This window comes from Calonectris borealis, chromosome 3 (assembly GCF_964195595.1).
Source record: "Calonectris borealis chromosome 3, bCalBor7.hap1.2, whole genome shotgun sequence".
In the NCBI taxonomy this organism is placed as follows: domain Eukaryota; kingdom Metazoa; phylum Chordata; class Aves; order Procellariiformes; family Procellariidae; genus Calonectris; species Calonectris borealis.
In genome coordinates, this window is record NC_134314.1 from 72,598,517 (window position 1) to 72,622,057 (window position 23,541).

General features: G+C 39.9%; 1 protein-coding gene across 1 annotated transcript in view; it reads right to left on the reverse strand.

Annotated features, from left to right (window-relative positions):
• The window catches only part of MTHFD1L (methylenetetrahydrofolate dehydrogenase (NADP+ dependent) 1 like), a 141,232-nt gene that overhangs the window by 35,806 nt on the left and 81,885 nt on the right, over positions 1-23,541 (reverse strand). Inside the window, exons 18-19 of the mRNA XM_075146175.1 lie at positions 15,323-15,430; positions 13,484-13,636 (exon numbers count right to left, since the gene is read on the reverse strand). Of these exons, the coding sequence (XP_075002276.1) occupies positions 13,484-13,636; positions 15,323-15,430 (261 nt within the window). The remainder of the gene's footprint in view (positions 1-13,483; positions 13,637-15,322; positions 15,431-23,541) is intronic.

Below are 23,541 nucleotides of genomic sequence, written 5' to 3' on the forward strand. Positions count from 1 at the left end.
TGACTGTTATCATGAAGAGCTGATGGTCATCTATGGAATTATATCAGTTTGTTGCAATAAAGTGTAATAAAATTGAACACAACTAAGATAAACAATGCATGGTTTAATGCAATGGGTAAATAAACGCATGTGTTTTCAATCCAAACAAAATGGGGGTAAATAACAGAACGATGATTCTTAGTACTCTCAACAGTCACCAGAAATCTCTCGTTTGGTTATAGTGAAATTTTCCATGAACATCTGATGATCAAACTAAATGCATCCTTCTAACAATGAATTCATTTTCACAATTTACATTTCTCTGTACTTACAAGGAAATTCTTCTTACACCAAACGATGACTGCTCCATTCATTGCACTCCACCTCCAGTAATAACATTATGAATTGAGTCAAACATGTACAAACTGATGGGTGGAAAACTGCCCTTTCAACATAAATACACAGAAATTCTTAAAACAGTTTCAACAAGAAAGAGATACCACTCAAAATGCTGGTCAATGGCAAAGCTGAGTAGGAATTGAACTGTATACATTTCCTCTAGATACTGATATAATGCATACAAGAGCCTGAATACTCCGCGGTAGGGCTGGATTTGCATGGGCAGTTACAAAATATTAAAAAGATAGGAGAGCAGAAGCACTATGAAAGCACTGCTCTCAAACAGGCACTCATCCGGCATAGTAGTAACACTCTTGGAAACCAGAAATTGGATCTGGGCCAAAAGCATGGTGAGAAAAATCTGCAGGACAGCCCTCCAAACAAGCACTGGCTGAATGAATCCTGGAGCTGCTTGCAAGGGAACTCATCTTTGACCAGGGAAACAGGGCATTCATAATCTTGTAATATGAATGGTACTGCTTGTAAGACACCCAACTCCACCAATGTGTTTTTCCAGCATAATAACCACAGATGCCTGTAGTTTGGCTTATTTCATGGATCAGAGATGTAAAAGTCACAGCTTTTGTTGTACAGCTTTCTTGACAAACTCCCAGATTAACACTTAATTTCTGAGCACTGGCAGTTTTGGACACTAGTGCAAATGCAGTAACTTCTGAGCAGCAAGAGGCAAGTGTTGCAAATGGAACTGGGGAAAAACAACTCAGTGATATCACCTATGTGACGGTACTACTTGTTTTTTGGCACTTTTGGGGGTGCATTTGCCACACTGTGATATGTATAGTATTCCCTAAAAGAAAAAAAGCACAATATAAGACTTTCTTACACCGTGTTATCAGCATTTCTCAAAAATTCTGATAAATTAACACCACTGAGATTCAACACTGTACTTCTGTGAAGCACCTTTTAGGTTTCAGTTTGAGTACAACAGTCTCAGTGATGTCCCTGAGGACACTTCTCCAGCAGCACCCTTGCTCCTGACAGCAGACTGAAAATAAGGAGCTTTAAGTGGTGTTGAATTTCGTATGGTTTTGTGGAAAAGATAAATGAAGAGTAAAATGAGGTCAGGAGATTTCTTTTCACTTATCTAAGAGAGGCTTAAAAAAGACTAGAAAAAGTACAACAGGTTTATATAGGTGACAAACTGTCACAGTTCTTCTGGCCTCAGTCTATGGATTGTTTTATTAAGTGAGCAAGTAACAAAACCAGATCGTCTCAGCATTAGAGTTTACTGATGATTTACTAAAAGGCAAACACATTATCCACATTCCTCTGCTGCTCTCATTCATGGTGTGCTTATTTGATTGCAACACTGAAACCAGAATGCTATCTCAAAACACACCTAATATTCAGTATTGCGGGGTGTTAGCCTGCTAGGTGGCTTGCTACATGAAAAAGGTTTGCCATCTTTATAAGAGGTATTGCCTTCACATGCATCAACGCAGCTTTCTCATCAACACATACTCAATGCTCCTTCATAGACTGCTTTTGATTATAAAACCAGAATTTAAGGAGAATCAGAAAAAGATTTTCTGAAGATTGCAAGGGATATAAATGATATTTCTGTGACTATCACAAGCCTGCATGCATTTAATAGTTGATGTGTTGGTTGCTAAATGATGATTAAAACTGAGTATCTTTATGTTATTTTGTATATTTGTAGAAACAAGAACTAGTTGATTTGGATCTACCCATCTTTTTTAAATTGCTGATACAGACATGTGGTCTCCAACTAAAAACAGCTAAGTAAAAGCCTGTAAAAATGACATAAAAAATAGCCCCTGATGAATTTAGGGTGGCTGTGCAGAAAAGAAAACCATGAGCTGATTACCTAATTCTCACTAATTTTCGTGAAAGTTTGTACTCGGAGGTTATGTTTAGAATCAAAGCCTTCATAGGATTGCTAAGCTTTAAGTAGGACAGCACGTGTAGACCTTTAACAGGTTATGTTTAGAATCAAAGCCTTCATAGGATTGCTAAGCTTTAAGTAGGACAGCACGTGTAGACCTTTAACATGTTTAAAATATTTTCTTTCCAATTGCAATATTCCTATATAAGACTAACGTCTCATTCTGAAGTTCTTCGTGTCACTACCTTTTCTTATTAAGACCAAAGCCCAGCTCCTTATGTTGCCTAAGGAAACATGGTTATTAAAGAAAGATGCTGTCATCAGACACTCCAGCCTAAAATATCATGCAATTATAGGATTTTATCTTCAGAAAATCCTGAGTCCCTGGAGAGAAACTGTTTAGCCTACAACTAGCTCCAAACTTTGACATGTTACTAAAAAAAAATATTAAAAATGTGAAACTGATTAAAGAAGATGTTCCATCTGTATGAGGCATTTTTATACGACTTCAAGCAAAAGCTGAATGTCCAGCTGCCAGGCACTAACCCGTAAAGTATCAAGCATTGGTATAGCTAGCATGGCATTATCATCCACTGGATAGTTACAGGGGTAAGTGTTTAAAATGTTTCAAACGAGCCAAACTTTGCTATAAAAGTGAACACCCGCACATCTTGTGCTGCATCTCACGCAGATTTCTTGTGGGTGTCCCAGACTGCACCACTACCCAGTGCACTGGGTTTCACTCCTGGGAACACCCAAATGAAAGGACGGGTCTTCCACACAGCCCTGCACATGGCAAACCCACGATTTCGGCACTGCATCAGACACTGACTTTTACAGAGTCACCACAGCCAAGCCTGTCTTCACACAGCCCCTCATACTTCAGTTTGGGAATATCTAACTAACATACACCTTCCAAACATAGGAAACATAGGCAGACTGCGGCTTGGGCTTCATGTCAGCCTAAGCCTTTCCATGCTGAGGTGGTTGTAGCTGCTGTTGAGTTCTGGGAGCTAGATAACGTTGACATAATTTTCCTCTATGACAAAAATATACCATAATGCAGCTGCTGCATCACAGTTAGCACTCAGGAAGTTTTACTGGTGTTGGTAAAATACCTCATACCGATACATTTTTGTATGTAATTGCAGTAACAAAACGGTGAGGAGAGATAGTTATTTCTTGCCTTACCTGTCCAACTGTTAGCTCGGACCTGATCATATTTCTTCTTCACAGGCCTATGGAAAGCTCTGTTCTTAGGAGTCCAGCTCGAGGCCAAGAAATAGTGTTCTTGGCTTTGACAATGTAAACTAGAAGGAAGCATCAAACAGAATTTTCCCACAGCTGTGTGGAATAGGCATTGAACTGGAGAGGCTTAATCCTGGTGTAAAACTAAATATACTCTTATCCCAAAAAATATGAGAAGAAAATGGTAAGGAGAAAAAATGGGTCAAGCTAGCAGACATGTCCACCATGGAGAAACAGGTGTGAGAGAGGGAAGTCACCGTTCTGGACCAGCTGACAGGGCATCCATAGCAGGGTTTTAGTCCCAGACACAGGAAACGTCAACTACTGCAACATTATTTCTGCTGGGAAACAGAATTTCCTCAAGCACACAAGGATACGCGCCTTATTCTCTCTTTCCTTCTGTTAAGAAAAAACCAGAACAAAATCATCTTTTGACAAGTGATGTTCACCAGTGTGCAGGAAGAGCAGAGGGGAAGACAGATGACAGTCACAAGTCCGCATCAAGTAGTCTCTCCGAGTACCAAAAATGCTGCATCTGTAGAAGCCTGTGGGTCACTGTTGTACCATGCTGAGAATGCTTTTTTTAATGGACTCCACCTGGGAGACATCTCTTGATCTATAGGCTATCAAGGTGGTTTTATGCAACCCTCTCCTCAGTTGTGGTCAAAAGGTAACGCTCCAGTCATGACATTTCACAGCTTCAGAAGTGAAGAAAGTTTGGTCCTTTCAAAATAAACCCATTGCCAATTACCAATGGCGAAATACAATATGCCAGCGTTTGTACCTTCTTTTTTCTTAAATAAGGACACATGAGGAACATCTCAGGAAATACTTTAGGATTTTTGAGTGGGTGGGTGGCGTAGAGGAGGAGTAGCAGCATAACTTTCTTTTAGTGTCGTCCACAGAATGTAGGTCAGTCTACTCCAATGGAAATACCCCAGTCCGATTCTTCACATTATTCACATTTCATGATTTTGCAGGCCAGGAAATCGTGAATTTTAAGTTTTATTCGTGGCCCTGCCCTGATTTGTCAGGGGACCTTACTGTTTGCATCTCTGGATTCCTTATTTTAAAAACAGTGTCAAAATTTTTCTTGTCTTGCAAACTACTAATAAAAAGTGATATTATGCAAATGTTGAATATTATAATTTCTATAAAGCCTGTGTCACAATGTAATAAAATAGAGGAGCTCAGTTTCTAATTTCTTCATAAATGCTATTTTATGAAGTATGTGCAGGATGTATTTATTTCAATATAAAACAATTTGGAAAATGCCCTTCCTTCCATATAAAAGCTATTTTTTAATTAATAATAGATGTATATTTTACTATGTAAAAGTATAACTTATTTTTAACCTTATGTTTTCAAGCGAAGTTTATGAAGAAAATACTTTAAAACAGGATATCAGAGTCCATTTCCTGTTTTAACAAGGATAATCCCTTGACCAGTAGGCACAAATATTCATTCCTCTTTAATGTTAATTAGCGCACCATTCATCCTATATTTCACAATTTAATGAAAGCAAGCAAGTTGCTGGGGACATTATTAAGTTCAAAACATCTTTCACCATATTTATCCGGAACTCAATAAAACTGTTCAGTCACAGACTTGCAGCCTCCAGCTAGTTCCTGCTATTAGCCTTAAATCAGTTTTAGAGTTGCAATAACAGTAAGTTGCCAAACTCAAATATACAGCTATCTACATCTGCTAGATAGTTTGTCTTGCTGGACACTCTGGAAGAATTTCAGTTATTTGACCCAAACTGTAAAGTTTTCTGCTGCTTACCAAGGAATCAATACTTCTAAAATTTGCAAATTAGTATTTGAAAAACGTATCTGGAAGAATATTGAAGGGCCAATGTTTTTTAATTTAAGTGAGCATAAGACAGCCTCTCAAAAAAATCACAGGAGTGATAGACAGGAGTTTTAAGAGGTAACTATTGCTTGTAAATGACTGAATCTCTAAATTTCCAATCTGAACCAGGAGGCACCTTTTCAGAAACTGTGATTTCTTCAACTGAAGGAGCTTATCAGGCTGAACAAAGAAAAATAGGCAGCATGAAACATCATTCCGTTTCATCCCTATATAGAAGAACAGCAGAAAGCTGGAAGTGACAGAGCATTGCTGCTTCTACCGAGCTGAACCAAGACAGGCAGCAGTGATATCCACTCCACCCCAGAGCCATCAGACTCAGTGACCCCTGGGTCTGGCAGCATCAGCCTCTTCAGGCATTAAGTCATCCAAAATATCATGAATGGGAGAAGTAAATACCTGGCTGCTCTCTCTAATGCTCAGGTCTGTACATCTTCTGTATAGATAGCATAATCAAAATATGAACCCTTAACACTGCTGTTTCAAGATGTTCCATAAAAGTCATGATTTTTGAGCTCTTCGCATTTGATCAAAGTGCACACATACGAGGCTGACTAATTGAATGAGCTCTTAATCAAACCCATTTACTTGTTCTGAACTGGCACAAGTACACAACAGGCATGCTAACCAGCACAGTCAGAGCTGTAGGAGAGGATCGGGGTGGGCAGGCAGCACTGCTGCACCATGGAGAAGCTGCACAATTCAGCCACCCGCTTCCCTCTTTGCCCTGGAGAACACCCGGCAAGGCATTCACTAACTGCTCAAACTCGCACGTGCCTATGTTTCCACTGCAAAGTCCCTATTTCATGTCTGAAGTAATGCATAAAAGGGCAGTGGTCCAAAATTGCTGCTGGCTTTTGTCCAAATTGCACTTCCCACTTTTAACTGATATGTCTTTCTCAATTGCAAGCCCCATGCAAATAGACTAATGTACATTATTCAAAGAGCCCTTATCTCCATATGGAATATCAGTCTCTTGATTTTTTCCTTTCTTGACTGATGCAGTTATATTCATTCTCGCCTGGGATCACGGACTGTAAGTCACAGACAATGGAATGAAACAGAAAGCATAACCATGCTCACAGTTAGCTCTTACTGGAACAGACAGCAAGGATCTTAATGACTCCCAGACTCTCTGAAGGCCTTGGGCAAACTATGCTTTCATAGAGGTGTCCCCTTTGGCTACATGCATGCTACAGGTGATTCTCATTTTATTTGCCTACACTAATGGCATTTGCAACCCTAAGACAGCTGCACTGAGTTCATTACATACAACTTCACAGGTCCGATGAGGGCAAGACATTACAAACACACTGAAGAAAACTGTTTCAGAGCATAATGAGTTATCTTTGTTCCAGCATCGCTTTAACTTGTCCACACTAGCCAGGCACTACCCTTGATCAATGAATCCATGCTGCCTGAGCTGATGTGTCAAGTCAGCTAATCTTAACTGAAAACATGTGCTAAAGCACTTGTGATCTAGGCATACCAGTTTAAGAAATTCCTCTGCAGCAGCTCTGACCTACCATACCTTCCACGGAGACAGCATGGCTGACCATGTCCTCTGCCCCTTTACATGCAAAGCAAAGGAGGCTAGGTAAAATTCCCACTACAAGGGATGGGAGGCTATCAAAATGCGTTTTCAGGGTAGCACTTACTGACTAAAGTGAAACATGAAAGTCACTTTTTGTACTTGTAAATAAGCATCTGTTTTAAGGGACCTATTCAAATAAACTATTTTAAGTTTATTTGCACACGTTTATTATTTAAGTCTAAGAGCTTGAACATAATGTTATATTTCTGTGTATGTATTTAATAAAAATATCTTTGGAAAAGACAACTAAGGAAACCTGATTGATACAAGAAATACACTAGGTTCATTTTTGTCATTTAGAAGTTCATTTTCAAGTGTTTAGAGACAAATTTAAGCATTTGCATCAAAAAGTTCTTCCCTGACAAGGCTAAAAATATGGTAAGATGGGAAAATATATAATATGGACACTGAATACAAAGAACTAATTTCACAATATTCATACTGAAACTGCTTGTAATGGAGGTTGTATTGAGAAAAATCTCATCTAATCTAAACATTAAATAGCTTACCAAACCACAGGGTCTATTTTCTTCTGTGATATGTTGTGTAATGGTTTCATCCTGTCCCAAAACAACAAGTCCTCCTCCAACTATTCAGTTTGCTGAAATAACACACGTGCCTACACAACTTCTTTTTTCTTCTCAAAAGAAAACAAAGCAAAATCATTTCTTTAATTCTGCTAACTACAAGTGCTGGCCCTTGAGGAATGTAAGGCTAGGTTGAAGGAAGCTGTAATAAGCTGCAAATTAATTTTGCTGATACGGCCAGCAATGGGACCTGGTCTTTCATTCAGAAAAGGCAATATATTATAATGTAGGTTAAATAATGCTTACTAGCAAACAACCAGAGCAGTCAAGAGAGACAGCATGAACTACATAGAATCTAAGTGCCTTGCCTCCATTATCTGTCAAGATATTTCTAAATGCCAGAGGAGAAAGAGAGACTGTTTGGGTTTTTTTTTTTTTTTAAGAGGGTGTTTTACCATATGTCTGTGCACAGCTATGGCAGGGAGGTGCGATGATCTGAAGCAAGGTATATTTACTCTATATTTCCAATAAGCACTGGCTTATCCACATCAGTTTAAAATAGTTGAAGTAAAGAGCAACTGCTCAGAGCATATGGAAATTTCTGAACTATCATTTAAACACATTCTTTTCTATGTACTTTCAAAAGTTGCAGAGACAATAATAAATTTTTCAAGCCAGCTAAACTCTACTCTTTTTCTCTCCAATTTAAAAAAATCCTTAGCCATCAGCAAGGCATGTTCTGCTCTCCTGTAACTACATCCATCCATTACTCCCATGACTTCTTCCTGGCCAGATCTTAGATCATGTCATTGTTTCAACTAACGCTTTTGGAACATCTTCAAATCTCTTTTACCCTTGTGGCTTTTACTTCAGCGCCCTCTTCCAGTTCTCCATGTACATCTTGGATGTGTCTTCAAATCATTTCATAGGTATCTCCTCCCATTGGTATAACTCTTCATTTAACTTCTTTTCCTTTCCAGCCAACCCCATCTTTCCAATCCTCCCCTCAATCTTCTGTTCCCACCTTCTCACCACAAATGGCCATAATCATCCTTGATTCTTAACTGCCTCATAGTCCACACACCTGGGACATTTCCAAAGGCTGCCACATACCCTTCTTCATTATAATCTACAACTTTTTCCTCATCCCTTCAGCTAAATCATTCACTTGGGCCTATTTTTGCCTCATCTACAGAGACCCTCTCTGGCCAACCCAATACTGCCACAACCACATCATGCAATCCACCAAGAAACACAGGTGGATTTGCTGTTATTACACTAACCATCTCTCAGCCTCTAGCTTTTAAACACAATGAACTAAAGTCGACTGTCCTCACCTTCACTTCCAGCCGTTGATCTTACCTATGTGCTCACCCCCTGCCCCGTCAGCCCTACCCTGAATAATTCATCAGCCTTCCACCAAGTGTAACATTATTCAGCATTTCCACATGTGCACACCTGGTCACTGTTCAGGAACAACGTGCCCTGTGTAATTCAGAAAAACCCTCTCCCTTCTTCTCAAGAGGGATTACACCTACTGTAATAAATGCAAAGGCACATCATCTACGAGATGAGAGCATGGGCTTTTCTTTTCCTGTTAGCATTTTTCAATTCAGAACTACACAATTGCTAACCTACATTTCCCATGTGAGTTTAACTTCATAGCTTTCCTTTTCTGTTACTTTTTCCATGTTTACTGCAGTTATCTCAAAACCAGCCTGCGGAGTCTTTGAGCACCTAGTACATTTACAGCTATCTGTTTGGGGACTTCTGAGCACTGCTACAACACAGCAACTATACAACACCAAAGGCAGGTGCCAAAGGCCACATCACGAGGGACATTTTTTGGACTGAGAGAGGTCAGAATCCTTAGCAGAGCACTACTCCTTTGTAAATGATATAAAATTGCATTGCAAGCTAAATGCTTTACAAGGCAGATGTAAATCTCACCATCATTCATGTTTTTGAAAAATCACCCGATGTCACACAGATCGTTAGGATGAGTTGGGCAATCCACCAATAATTATTCAGCTGACCCATAAAAGAGCCTGAGAGAAGTGACAAAATGACAGTTTGGAGACAACTTGGGCCTCATGCATCACCGGGAAACTGCAATTTCACTCCAGGCGGGCCTGGACTCCACCTTATGTTTGAAGGACACCCTCAAAACTTGTTAAGCTCTTAACCACTATGAAAGAAGAAATTCATTCAACAGGGAGCAATATCTTCCTCCTAAAAGTATTCATAAAAATATTTACTTTCAGGGTCTTTTCTCCCTTACAATATTCAGGTAATATTTTAGCAGGACAGTCCTGGCTCTCATCTACAAGTGAATTAGGGCTTTATCACTCCCATAAACTGGTTTCAAACTACACTGAGTCGCCCCAAGAGTTCCTTCCCAGAGGATATCGTTTCAGAACTAGTTCCAGAGACTTGAACTGCTTTCTCTATGGGGAGAAAAATAATATTGCTGTAACAGACAGACCTTTCTTCAGATATGTCAATATCTGAAGGATGTCAGTTCACTGTGGGAATTTGGGAGCTAGCGTGGCTCCGAAGGCTCCACATATTTTCAAAGGGACCTTGCCTAATTTTAACCCATTAAAACAAAAGTGCATGGCTGGAAAAGGGTAGTACATATTTAAAAATCTCACTGTGATTCAAACACAGCTATATTACTTGCACCAGTGATTTGGTAGCATCACTTCACAAAGGCAAAAGACAACAGGTTTCACTTTTACAACCAGCCTGCATTCTTGCACATTACATGAAAGAGAAAGAACAATGGAAACGTGGCTGAATGTGAGAAAGCACCAAACTGCAATGGCTTTTTGGGTGGGGGTGGAGAGAAACACACATACTACAAAAATCTAATAATTCTCCACCCAAGCATTGCTAGTGAATGACCTCACTGGTTTCCTACATATACTCTAGCAGCCTTCCTGCCATCTCTCTGTTGAGCCAAGCAATGATGTCAACAGTCCACCTGTGAGAGTTATGTAGCCCTCTGGGTCATGGTCGCAGAGAACTTGGATAAAAGCTGTGCCAGTGTTAATTAAATGCACCTCTTGCTTCACTGCTGATTTCCTCCGATAAGGCTCAGCTCATTTTTCCTGGAAAGACTTCCATGCTGTAAGGCAACCAGAGCCAACCATAACACAAAACAAATATTGCCTAGAGAATATGAAGACAACATGCTAAATATTTAGTTTAAAACAAAATAAATGATTGCCTGTCAGTGCTGGGGTAAATACAAATCTCATTAATTTACATGTGCTAAAGACAAGGTTAAACTACAAATGCTAGTTACTGCAGATAGTTTATTATCTTTCAGCAATACTTATCTCTCTCATTTGTAACGCTCTTCCCACTTAAATTGGAGCAGAATTCTAACAACCTGCCAGGTTAGAGTGAGAGGAGCTCATCCAGTAAAAAATATGCTTTGAGAATGGAGTTTGACATTTAATTAGTATCAGAATTATCACTACAACTTTAACGAACATGTTGTCCAATAGCATTTATTCTACCATCAGAAAGGTCTTAGCTGTAAGAAGGCTCTAAGCAGCTTAGGTATTAAGGATCCCCTTCCATTAATACAATTGGCCAGCAAGTAATGAAAGGAAAAAATACATACTGCTCCTTCTTTTTTTCTTATATAAAGAAATCTAATTCACTGTCATGACTGGGTGCTTTCACGATATGCTGTCACCAGGATTTCTATAATCCCTCTACTCATAGCACCTGACCTCCAGCCACTCTAAGCCTTCAGGATATGCTTGCTTTGCTCTTGTAGACATTTTCAGATAGCGTTATTAGTAAGAGAACTGTCAAAGGAAGACTCTCGGTTTTGGAACCTGACATCAAAAATATTCTTGCACAACTTAAAAAGCACCACTAGCCCTAAGACTTAATTGCTGACAGCAACGCACACAAAAAATCTGAAGGTGGCAAAATAGAAAACCGATCTCCAAAGTAGTGGTACAACTCTATTACGAGAGTTTGTTTCCTGATGATCACAACTCTCAATTCTGAAAGGCAGCAAGTTGGACCTCTTGCCATAAATTTAATTCTAGACAAAGAATTGTACGGTAAGGATGTTAGGAATGCATTCATATTCATTCACTGATTTTGATTTGTAGCAGTTGTGATAGTTCCAAGGAGTGTTCTGTCCCACATTCCTGAGCATTAGCAGTATTTTCCAAACAACCAATGATCAATGTCTGTCTATGTAGATTTTTAGCTTTTGGGGATCTTATGTTTATACAGTACCTTGCCCTACAAACTCTCTTGGAATACATAACACTAAGAGTATACTGCCTACCCAGTTCCTGATATGGGAAAAGTTCCATGGCTATACTACCCCTCACCAAAGTCAGAGTAACTAACTTGGATGTATTTTTTTACAGTCTCCCCCAGTAAGAAATCCCATATGTAAAATGTTCTCCATAAGAACCCTATTTTTTGGTTCTAGGCGGAAACCGAAAATGAGAGGTAATCCTTGAACTTGTTTGTTCTATATTGCTGCTATGGACAGTTCCTATGGATTTATGAGGCTGAACTGCAGCTAGTTTGTGTTGAAGCATGCAGAATGTGACTCATTCAGAAAGCTCAACCCAAGAACATTTCACTCTGACATCCTACAGAATAGCTCCCTCATGGATTTGAAGTAGTTGCTGCCCATTCTTCACATTCACACCTTCTCACAACTTTATGACACACAACTTCCAGTGCAAACTTGAATCCAGGCCATGAAGGACATACTAGAACTTCTGACAAATTTTATTCTGTCACCAGTAACTGGAATTTGGTCTTACACAATTTAAATACACAACTGTGCTCCACTTCTGGTGGATGCGCATAATGTGGCCATGCAGAAGGAAAGCGTCCAAGTCCAGTGAGTTAGTGTGACACAGTTTCCTGAACTTCAGGAACCCTCCTGGTCAGAAAGTACTTCCTTCCTTGTTTCAAACACTTGATTGTTTCAGAGGGAATTCAAAACAATAGATTAGAAACTTTCAACCTTTCCTAAGTGTACTGCTACACAAGGAAATCAGGCCATGCTCTGGGAAGATGAGATAACACAGGGAGAGTACTCTTTCCGGAAATGCAACGGCTTTTGCATCTCTTCTCTAGCACCATCCCATGATTCAGCTACATATAAGTAATAATTCATGTTATGAGATGTCAGATGCCGTTCAACTACTGTTTGGAATAAGATGTGCGTGGTTGGTAAAAGGCATGAGCTAACTAGCTTCTCAGCAACTTTGATAAGGCATGTCAGGGAAGAAAATATCGGGAGCTTCCTAATATGAGTCTGTACTTTTAAGGGCAGGTAGGAAGAAAGGATGACAACTGCCTCTTTTTAGCACCTCATTGTTTAAATCTCTAAAAACAAGAAAGAATGCGCTACTGCTTCTGCAGTTAGAAATCTATCCCTTCCCGCCATAACTTAGTTTTACAGAACCAGCAGAGCCAGAGGTGTTCACAAGGATAAGGAATAGATCAGGCTCATCAGCTGAAAAGCAATCATTTTAATCATACACTTTTTCCTAACACAATTCCTTTCGTCTAAATACATTACAGAATGCTTTGTAATTATGGATGAAAGATTTAACATTTAGAATATAATCATGTAATTACAGTTATTTACAGGCTGCAATTTGAATAAGGAAAGGCAATGGACATGTAAATTCATTTTTCTGCAGCATTAGAGTGTCTAAGTATCCTAGACTAGCTGAAAAACATCAGAAACAGAACCAATGGCAAGAGTCATTCTCTCAGACCCTGTAGTCCAAGCTCTTATATGATATTACATTTTCCTAATTCTCCTTTCCTATCAACGTAGAGCTACAAAAAGTGTGAGGATAAAATCATTATAAAAAACCCAAGAACTCACCTGGTTCTACACATTATTTTTAGAGGCAAACAGGAAAAGCACTTCCCTGTCAAGCTGGGTCAAAGGAAGGGGAGTGATCGAGTTGAATACTCTGCACTCACCGTTCCTACCAAAGGGTAGATGAATCCAGCTCCAATACTGGCTCGCACATCACTAATAGGCAAAATGAAACCAGTGGGAACACCCTTCCTCTCAGGCTGATGGGAGAGGGATAGGTGGGTTTTTGCCATACAAATGGGAAGATTTCCAAATCCCTAACAGAAAAGGGAAAGAAAACAAAAGAAAAATGTTTTTAAGATTACAGGAGAGACAGAATATATTTTCACTTTGTCATCAGTATCTTCTAGAAATCCTACAATCCATATAGCAATAGTTAACCTCAGTTTCTTAACAGCTAATATTTCAGAAATGGACAGAATATTGTATTTTACATGCTATTCTCTCTCAGCTCAGGCCTGTATCTCCAGAGACTTGGCTGTAGTGATATCCAGCTTCTAGAGTGGGTTCTCAACCTAGAGTTAAGTGCAAAAGTTGCCTACGATGGCTAGAGTGTGCTATTTTCGAGAAAGGGTGCACAACAGGTACCCCACTGAACAAGAAACCTACACCAACTCAATAAAACTCCAGTACGGAACTTCCCTCTGGGCTCTAATGACCCAGTTAGATACCTACTTGAGACCAGGATGCATAGTCCAAAACTCTCTAAGAGTACTAATATCTTCTTGGGGGTAAACACAAATGGCTCGTGATGCTTTGCTTTGTTTTTAAACAAGACAAAAACTGCGTGAGGTGATGGCATCCACTTCGCTAATGACAGTGCAGTAGTTACTCAAAAAGTGGGAGAAAATCAGGGAAAGGCCCTCAGCAGCTCCCACACACCATTTGTCTCCCAGGTTATCGATTAACCTTGAATCAGGCACCTTCCACTCTTCTGTTCAATTCCTTGACAAACAGGGATGCAATTCACAAGGCCAGGAGGAGAGGCAGCACTGCAGGGAATTGCCTCTGCAGCTCAGCGCTGACAACAATCCTTTAATGACATTGTGAAAATATTTCCTAATACTACTAATGTTTAGACTAAAAAATGGATTAGAGAATCACAGCAGGAAAAGATAAAGACATGGATTATTTTGCTTCAAGTACACTAAGTAAGCTTCTTTTCCATCTAGAAAATCAAATTAATTCTCAGGAGCTTTGCATTATAGAGAAGATGGCTATACTTCTGCCTGTCTAATCAGGCCGCCAAAGTATACTCAGGAATTCTTCCATGACACATTGTCCATAGTTTCTATTTTCTGACAGAAAGGCTCCAGCCATGTTTACACACAGAAACCGTTCCATTACATAAAATACATTCATGTCTCCACATGGTTTCAAAACTGTTGTCAAAATGTAACAAAGCCCACTCCCACATGCTTTAGGAACGGCAATTTTACCTTTAAAATAATATGAACAGAAAGAAAACAAAAGATTTTACACGTATTGGAAGCTTTGTTATTAAAGTGTATAGCTGCACACAGGTATTTTTGTGTTTGCAGACTCATTTTTTGCAGGTACAAATGAATACTCATTTGCTAAAATCGGGCACATTCACTAGCTGCTACATTTGCAGAAGTGCAGTTGTCACATTTAAGGCAGTAATCCCAAATTACCACTCTGCATAGAAAGTACAGAGTTCCATCAACAATCTCAGAACGATTCCAAACACCATACATACCTTATGGGAGATAGCTTTCAAGGTTAAAACCATTCTGTTCTATCTAATCTAATCTAAACCAATCCATACTGACTTCCACAGTTTAGCACCATGGGTAAGCTCAAACCTTGACTCTTAGCAACCCTTGACTAAACAGTCCAATCTGAAAACCTTTTACACCCTGAGGCTTCCTAAGACTCTCTTCCAGCAGGTACTTCACTGCATAATTCACTGGTGTTCTTACCTGCCGGGTGTAACAATCAACTTGTGACTGCGCAACAGGAGACAACTCTATATCCTGAGCTCCATACACCTTCTGAGCAATGATCCTTATTTTTTCAACAATAGGAAGCTGCAAAGACAAGGAAACAACACAAGGATGAACATTAGCCAAGAGCAACTAACATCTTGTTTGCTGAGCGAGAAATCTGAATCTCTCATTTAGATTCACTCTTGTTAAACAGGCTTGCTAAAGCATTAAACCAAGTAAAGGGCACTGGTGATGGATATGATATTCAGCTACAGGTACATGAATTACAACCATGATTTCAGCTACTCCATCATTTAGGAGCTGCACGATTTGTGCATTACAAAGTTGACAACATGAGTTTACACTCTTGCCTAAAGTGGGGGAAGAAAATTACTGCCATGCAGTTTTAAGAATCAAGAGCTAACACATACTGCAGATACAAGGAAGCAAGCTCCACTGGGTTAATAGGGATCACTAGACAAATAAATTTCATTTCACAATAAAGATAACCTATACATTGAGTCGACAAGGCAAGGTAGCAGGCAGCCAGAGAAGGTTCCTCTGAGAAGCAAGGAATTGTAGCAGAAAATTCCTGACCCATCACTTCTCCTTTGACTGTAATTTTTTTTTTTAGTCTCATCTCCTATCCTTCCTAATATATGTATTTTGAATTGTAGCATTGATATTGTAAAGCCCTTCGGACACTTAAAAAAAAAAAAAAAGATTATGAAAGCATTCTAGGATACACTTTGAAATCACAAGTCACTAAGTTCAACCTCAGTCTCCATGAGTATCCATATCACGTTATTCCGCTCAAACTGAATGCGTGTTCTGCCTTTACGGCTTCTATTTGAAGGCAGATGCAGACTCTCACATTCAGGCTGTTAGAAATCCTTTCACAGATTTTCAGCAGACAGTTTTTTGTGGTCAGACCAGGCATTTACTTTTTGTGCCATCATTTCTGTTTATTTAGAGTAAACAACTCTTTCCTCTTTCTCTCTCCTTTTGTTTTGAATGACCTTGGAGAAAGCAATTATGACCCCTATAGCCTATTTTAAACAAGCCAACCTCTTCGACTTCTTTCAATAGGAACATGGCGATGGACGAAGGATCATACCACCAGTTCAGCTACTTCAGGGCTGACCACAAATGGCCAGAGATGTGTGCAATGCTCCAGGGAACACCCCACCAGTAATTTGTACTCTAGCATATTTAATTAACAACACACGTGGAAGAAGTGTTGAACAAAATCTAAAGAGAGACCACTTAGGGAAGAAGATTTGGTAATCTCAAGCAATACAAAAAGCACCAGAACACAAACCAGAAGTATTTCATTTTATTCCAACAAAGGCAAGAAATTTGTTTGTGAATAACAAACGATCTGGTGCATTTATAGGAAGATCCACAGTTAATCACATTTTTGCAATGCCTGTCTAGAAGTAATGGTTTTGCTGCAAAGATACATCAGTTGAAGGGTTTGTGTCAGACTGACCTTTTTGTATTTACGATTGAATTTTAGAAAAATTAAAGTTTAAAGTAGTCTGCCTTTACATTAATAAAGAACTCCAGTAACAAAGACATCACAAGAAAAGAAGCTTGCCAGACTTTCAAATAGCTTAAATGTAAGGTAGTTAAAAGCTACTAAGGCTCAAATAAAATCCCTCCCTCAGACAGAGAATTTCAAAGTGAGGTTTAAAAATGTTCCACAGGACACCTTCTGAACATGCTCACTATAAGATTATTGCACCTTAATTGCATGGAATGATGTCATGTTCCTGACTTCAGGCTTTTTACAGTAATCCAAGCAGTTAAAAAAAAAAATCTGATGAGGATTGGAGATAACACATTGCTAATATCCTGGACATAATTCCTGGCAGCATTAAGCTGAATAGAATACTTCAGTGACATGGACAGCCATCATGAGATGAAACTTCTTCCAGGTTGATTATTCAGTGATATGAGTTATGATTATCATATCATATCATCATATATGATATGATATAAGTACATTCATACCCACGGTAGTTTTGAATACAATGGAAGAAATGCAAAATGTGTCTGTTAACTTGCCTTTTGGGTGCTGTTTGCTTGCAGTCAAGGACTAAAGCAACAGCAAAAGGAATTCCACTCCACGTTGTCAGTAGGCCAACATCAAAACTAACAGCTTTCTGCTTAAACCTCAGTAAATTCATTGAGATAGGGATGTTAATTTAGATTCAACTTGCATTTATGTCAAAATATTTCAAACTAATTTGACAGCAGCATAATTACTATGCTCTCAGCCCCCTTCCAACAACCATAGCTGTAGTTTCCAAACGAAACCCAGCAGGGCTCTGTCTAACATCAGAGCAGATTGCTTTAATGACAGTGGTGGCATTCTGCTCCTCCCGGGATCTGCTCAGTATCTTGAATGAGTAAGTCTGAGCTGGACAGTCAAACTGCATCCCTATGGATTCATGTTTGTTTTTTTTAACCAGAATTTCAGCTACTTTTCAGGCCAGTACCCACTCCTCAAATTTTGAAAATTTAATCTCAGAAGAATCACCAGTGGGGAAGCAGTTGTGGGAGTGTGAATGGCAAAAAAAAAGTGGTTTTCTGAGACCATCACTTGTTTTTGCAAGGCATGCACATACAAAAGGGTGAGGCAATATGCATGGTGTCAGAGGAGAGTTTGAGCCTATTTAACCTCACAGCACAGGCAGATGAGTCCTGGCTGAGCCCAATTTAGATAGAAACCAGCAGGGAGGCACAGATGCTTTATACACGTTAACACAGCCCATGCATGTGCACACACTTAGACATCCTTCCTTCCTGACGTTTCAGGGGTACGGAAAGGAGTACACTACCTCGTGCTAAGGATCCACCTGTTCCCTAGTATTTAGTGGGATTTTTAAGGGATTGTCTATTTAGAATCACAGTGTAACAGTATTTCAAGCTAAAAAGTTTCCTGTGTTTCAGTTATCAAGTAATACTGCTAGGAAACTTCATTTTAATTTAAGTTAAAGAAGTATTTTCCAAAGAAAAGCCACCTAGTACTTTACATGAGAAATAAAAATTTTTTTTGCTTGAACCTAATATAATGGTATTTATCATAAAAGAAGCTCTAGTAGTTCAAGACACTTTTTATATATGCCATAGCAGAAGCCTGGATGTTTACAAGACATTTGTAGGAACAATTCTTACTTTTTCTTATCTGGTCTTTAAAGGCAAGTTTAGCTTTAGGTTTTCAACAAAACTGTTGATTTTTCAGCACTTCACTATGGAAATACTCTCACTGATGGGCACAGGCATCCACCGCATGTAATAACGCTTCACAATACTAATTCATATGGAAAAGCACTTAGTTGAATTCAAATGGGCTGAAAAATAGACGCATATTGCACAAGTGACTAAATCATCAAGGGATTTTAAGATGGATTTTTGCTCCAGCTTATTCCAGACTCTTCTAAAAAAATCATGTGAGCTACCTATTTGTACCTTAAACACCTTGGTCAAGTATCTGCCAGCAGAAACCACACATCTCACACACTTAGAAGAAATAAGTACTTTCACATCTTTCACTTTCTTTGTCTGAGAATTTTCTACAATGGCCTAGAATATTCCTAAACCAGTTGTTCATTCCAACTCACAAACTATAATGCAGCACCCTCAGCTACGCTGATGCAACTATTTGTAGGCCATCAGTAAAACAGTCTTAATGAAAGGAGGATGAAAAATCTCATCTGGACGGTGAGTGTCGATGCACCCGTATGAACAGCAACTTGGTTTCACAGCACCTCTGCTATCTGGACAGCTATGGTGATAAAGATATTTATAAAATGTGCAGAGCATCAAAAGCACAAAAGATTTAGGATCAGCAATAAAAGGTTTTCCTCTTCTTATTTCACTTATGTAAGGTTGTGAATGTTAAACAACTAAGTACATTTAGGGGGAGAACAAGGACAGACACACAGTAGACAGTATGGATTTAGACAAAAACTGACTTTTATAGATATGCAACTAATATTAGTACTAATGCTGAAGGAATTATGGCAGCTTCAGAGAATTCATTCCAAACTCAGTTTTAGCTTCTTGAGAAAATGATAGCATGAAATACTCAATGTAAACTTACACTGAACATGAGAAGGTGCTACAGGGCCACACGGTATGAATATCTGCTTACAGTTAAGTAGCTTTGGTGTTTCTCTCAGAAACAACCTATCTCCCCAGCCCTGCCAGAGACTGTGCATTTCTGAAGTCTCACACATTCAGAGCTACCAAAGCCATATGCTTCTTCTGAAGCAAGCACCAACACACGTGCTTGTTGAGGCTGTCAAGCACCCACACCATAAACAAGATTATCTCCTTGGCTAAAGCATAACTAGTGCTACAGCAAAAGTGCACAAACCGCATTCACAAAAACAGTAGCTGTGTAGCTGTACATTTCATTACTTGATAGAGAACAATTAAACCAAGAAATCAGCACTGACAAAGAGAAGAGCCTGTCATTCCCAAGAAGGCATTGATTATCCAAGATGAAATCACACCAGTGTTGTCACCCAGCCATACTGCTACTTCCAGGCCATCCCCCTTGCAAGCCATCACGTTAGTGCAAATTGGGGCTGTTTATTACACAATCTTCTTTCTTCCAACAGCAAGGTTTTTACCAAAATGTAATTTAATAGTGTTTCATTCCAGTTAGCATTTCCTCACATCTCCTTCACTCTTCAACTCTTCCTTCAGCTGTAACAGCAGACTGCAGATTATCATTTTTCCATGTGGGGCTTGATGAGGATTTCTGTGGACAGAAGACCAGCTTCAACAGACCCTCCTTCATCCTCTCTTCCACTGCTGCTCACACTCAACCATGTGCCAGTGCAACTGAGAGGGCAGTGCCACTGTTTGCGCAGCTGCACATACCAGAGAAAGCGATCCAGGCTAAAAGATAACCCGGGGAAAAAAAAAAAGCTATTTTAACCCAGATCAGTTCACACATCCAGTTTACCATAAAGGCAAAGCCAGTATAAAGCAGAGAGACAGAGGTGGCTTAAATGCCATCTCTACAGAATGCCAAACTGTTCAAATCTGATCACTGAAATGTACCAGCAGAAACAGCGAGTTGGGGCAGGTATGCGTGGCTTGGGCTGGGATTCCTGAAATCAGTCTTGTTGTCGAAAGTCAGTATCACGTGAAATGAAACATGCAGATTACCAGGGACCCGGCTTGGGACTGTGCTCAGGATTCCCACCTTTTGCATCCTAATCTGGACACCTGATTTTAAGCTCTTTGGCCACTGGAGAAAGAAGTTCATCTTTTTAACCCTCCATAGACAATCCCCAAGACTGCTGAAAACCCCTGTTCCTTTCCTTCTTCCTTTCTGCTGATTTTAAACATTCCCCCCGACTTCCTCACCAAAACAGAGTCCAACAGAAAACATCTCCAAAAAACCAGAGTCAACAGTCCGTAGTCATACTTCATTCCACTAGGTTGCATCTAAGTCACATTACTATGAGAAGCACTGGTGTCATCTAGCTTAAATTGAATACTGTCCTGGTTTCCTTAAGTGAATGCCTGTCAGTGCAGCACTGTCTGAAAGGATCTTTTCACAGTTATACAACATAAATATTTAAAACTACTTTATTCTCTGAGAAAACTTAAGATTCTGCTGAAAAACACGTGTTTAACCAGAGAATATAACAAAAGCACTATTCATTTACAATTTACACATTTAACACTTCAAGTTCTTTAAACATTCACTTTAGTCTCACTGCCTATTTTTAATTATGAGATTACCAGTTTAATTACAAGGTCACTAACCTCTGGGTTTATTGTTGCTAGGCTGCTTGTGTTTTAACAGAAATTCTTGAAATAGTTTAAAATTCATGGTAGTGGCACTTTTTTTTTAAATTTTAACTTATGCATTCACTGAAAGCAATAATAAAGAATCGCTGGTTGGCTAAGTGAAACAGTATGCAGACATCACTCATTCCTCTTCTTGGGAAGGTTGCCAAATGAAAACATATGATGGGAGTATGGCTGAAGGTGCTGTGTGAGGTGACAGAGTGCAGTGCTAAAACAATAGCTGACTCTGCACATTTGAACTCCTACTTCTAGCTTTTCCCCTGGATAAAATAAAAACACATTTATCGAAGTATCTGTATATTCTGGTTCCAGAAGATCTGTGGCTGACAAAAGGATTCCCAAGCCTTTAGCACTCCTCTTCCTTTGTTGGCACAGGACGAGTTTGTTTTTTAATTTGCGGAAAAGCATATTCAGTCAAGTTAAACAGTTTGTGAATCAACACCTAAGCTTGTGGCCTTAGAGATTTATTTCCCATTTCCCCAACTTTGAAACCCCAGCTGTGCCTAAGAAAATTGCTTCACGTGAAGAATAGGAAAATAATGAAAACAAACATAAAAGTGCAGTGCCGTCAAGAGCCTACATCCACAAAAAAAGATGGAGTGGAAGAAAGACAGCTTCCAACTCTAGAACACCCAATTCAGTGAAAGAAGTGCCCAGACTCCACCAAAATCTCTTTGATGGGAGTGGGAGAGGCTGGTACAGTCCTGTGGAATTCCTCTTTAATGTGGCTTCACTGCTAGATGGCTTAGTAGCAGTAGGGTGGGGAGAAATAGTTTAAAGACTAGCATACCCTGGAGGGCAGCACAGCCTGCATTTCAAGATGAGAAATTATCTCCATCGTTTATTAGGAAAAGTTGCAGTAAGGAGCATATATAATTTTATTTATTCCTACTCCAGTAGTGCTTAAGGACCTTCCATTTGGTCCATACATGACTGAACTCCATGCTGTATAAAGAACAACACAGAAGTTATTTGCCTCCTAGGCAAAACAACAGAGGTGTGTTGGGCTGATGTGACAGCAGACATGTGATGGATGGCTTTCATGGCTTAGTGGCTTCATGGTATTAGTGCAGGAAACAGAAAATACCCCTAACACACACACCCACTCACACATTCAATCACACTGGGATTGAAAAGGTGACCAATTTAGAAATGGAAAGAAACACTCTGCCTTAGGTCATTCCCTTGGAGGTCAGCGTCCTCAGACCCAGGCCCCGTGAGCCCTTCTTGACTCTGCCGCCTTCTTCGAGCCGCTCCCCTTCTCCTACATGCACCAAGGAGTGTTCTCCTCCACTGACCGGTCTCTTCCCTCCTTCATTACTCACAGCTCATTCTTGTTATTGGAGACCATGACCAGCTGATGGAAAAGAAGATAACGCACAGACAACCACTGCCGGCAGAGTTTTCTCTGTTTTGATGCTACCCTTAGACTCCCCCGAGTGACCCATCGTCTGACAGCTGAAGCTAATACTGGAAGAAATAAGCCAAGTGGCGGCCCACACCATACTGCCATAGCACAACAGAGGCAGGGGCAGCCAAAACTGCGGGCTTAGATTGTCCAGATTTGCCCAAGTTGTTATTATGCTCCCAGCAGGGGAAGAAAAATACCAGTGCTGAGGCTGCTAACTGCTTGAATGCCTCCCTGAGAAGTGCTGCTACTCAACCTCACTCCCAGGGGATGGCCCCAAGCTGAGAAAGTTCTCCTTTGTTCTGCAATCTGGCCGGACAATTCACTGCACTCAGCCAAAATATTTGTGCAATCAACTTCCACAGTACAACCTGGAAATATTTTCATTTGTCATGATATTAACTAAAGGCAGAGCAATGGCAAAAATAGGTGTCATCTGACAAACTTGGGACAATCACTTCCCCTCCCTCCCTTTTGTGACCTTTACACTCTTCAATTTAGTTTTCCAATGCAGCATAAATCAGGTGATTTGAGGCTCTTCCATCATATCTGTCAGGTTACCATGTCAGTCTTTTAAGGGGACAATGCTAACTCGTTGACTGGCCAGATACGCTGATCCTGCCTCATGCCATACACCTGTTCTTCTCCTTTCTTCTATCTCCTGGAGTGTTAGCCCACTGCGCTCCAGCTGCCTTGCAGGAAGGGGCAATGCACCTCTTAAAGACCTAATGCCTGCCTTCATTCAGACCTGTGCTTCCTCCCTCAGGTTGAGGAGGGCTGCTGTAAGTCAAAGGACAGTCACCACAGGAGAACTGAGGAGACCAGGAGAGCGAAAGAAGGCAGGTTACTCACCAGGCATGCATTAGTGGGGAATATAGCTTCCCCCCTGCCAAGAACAGGCACTGAAGCCAGAGAAATTTGGGAATGGGATGCGTCTGTTTCCATCCTCTCCTTTACTCCCCCT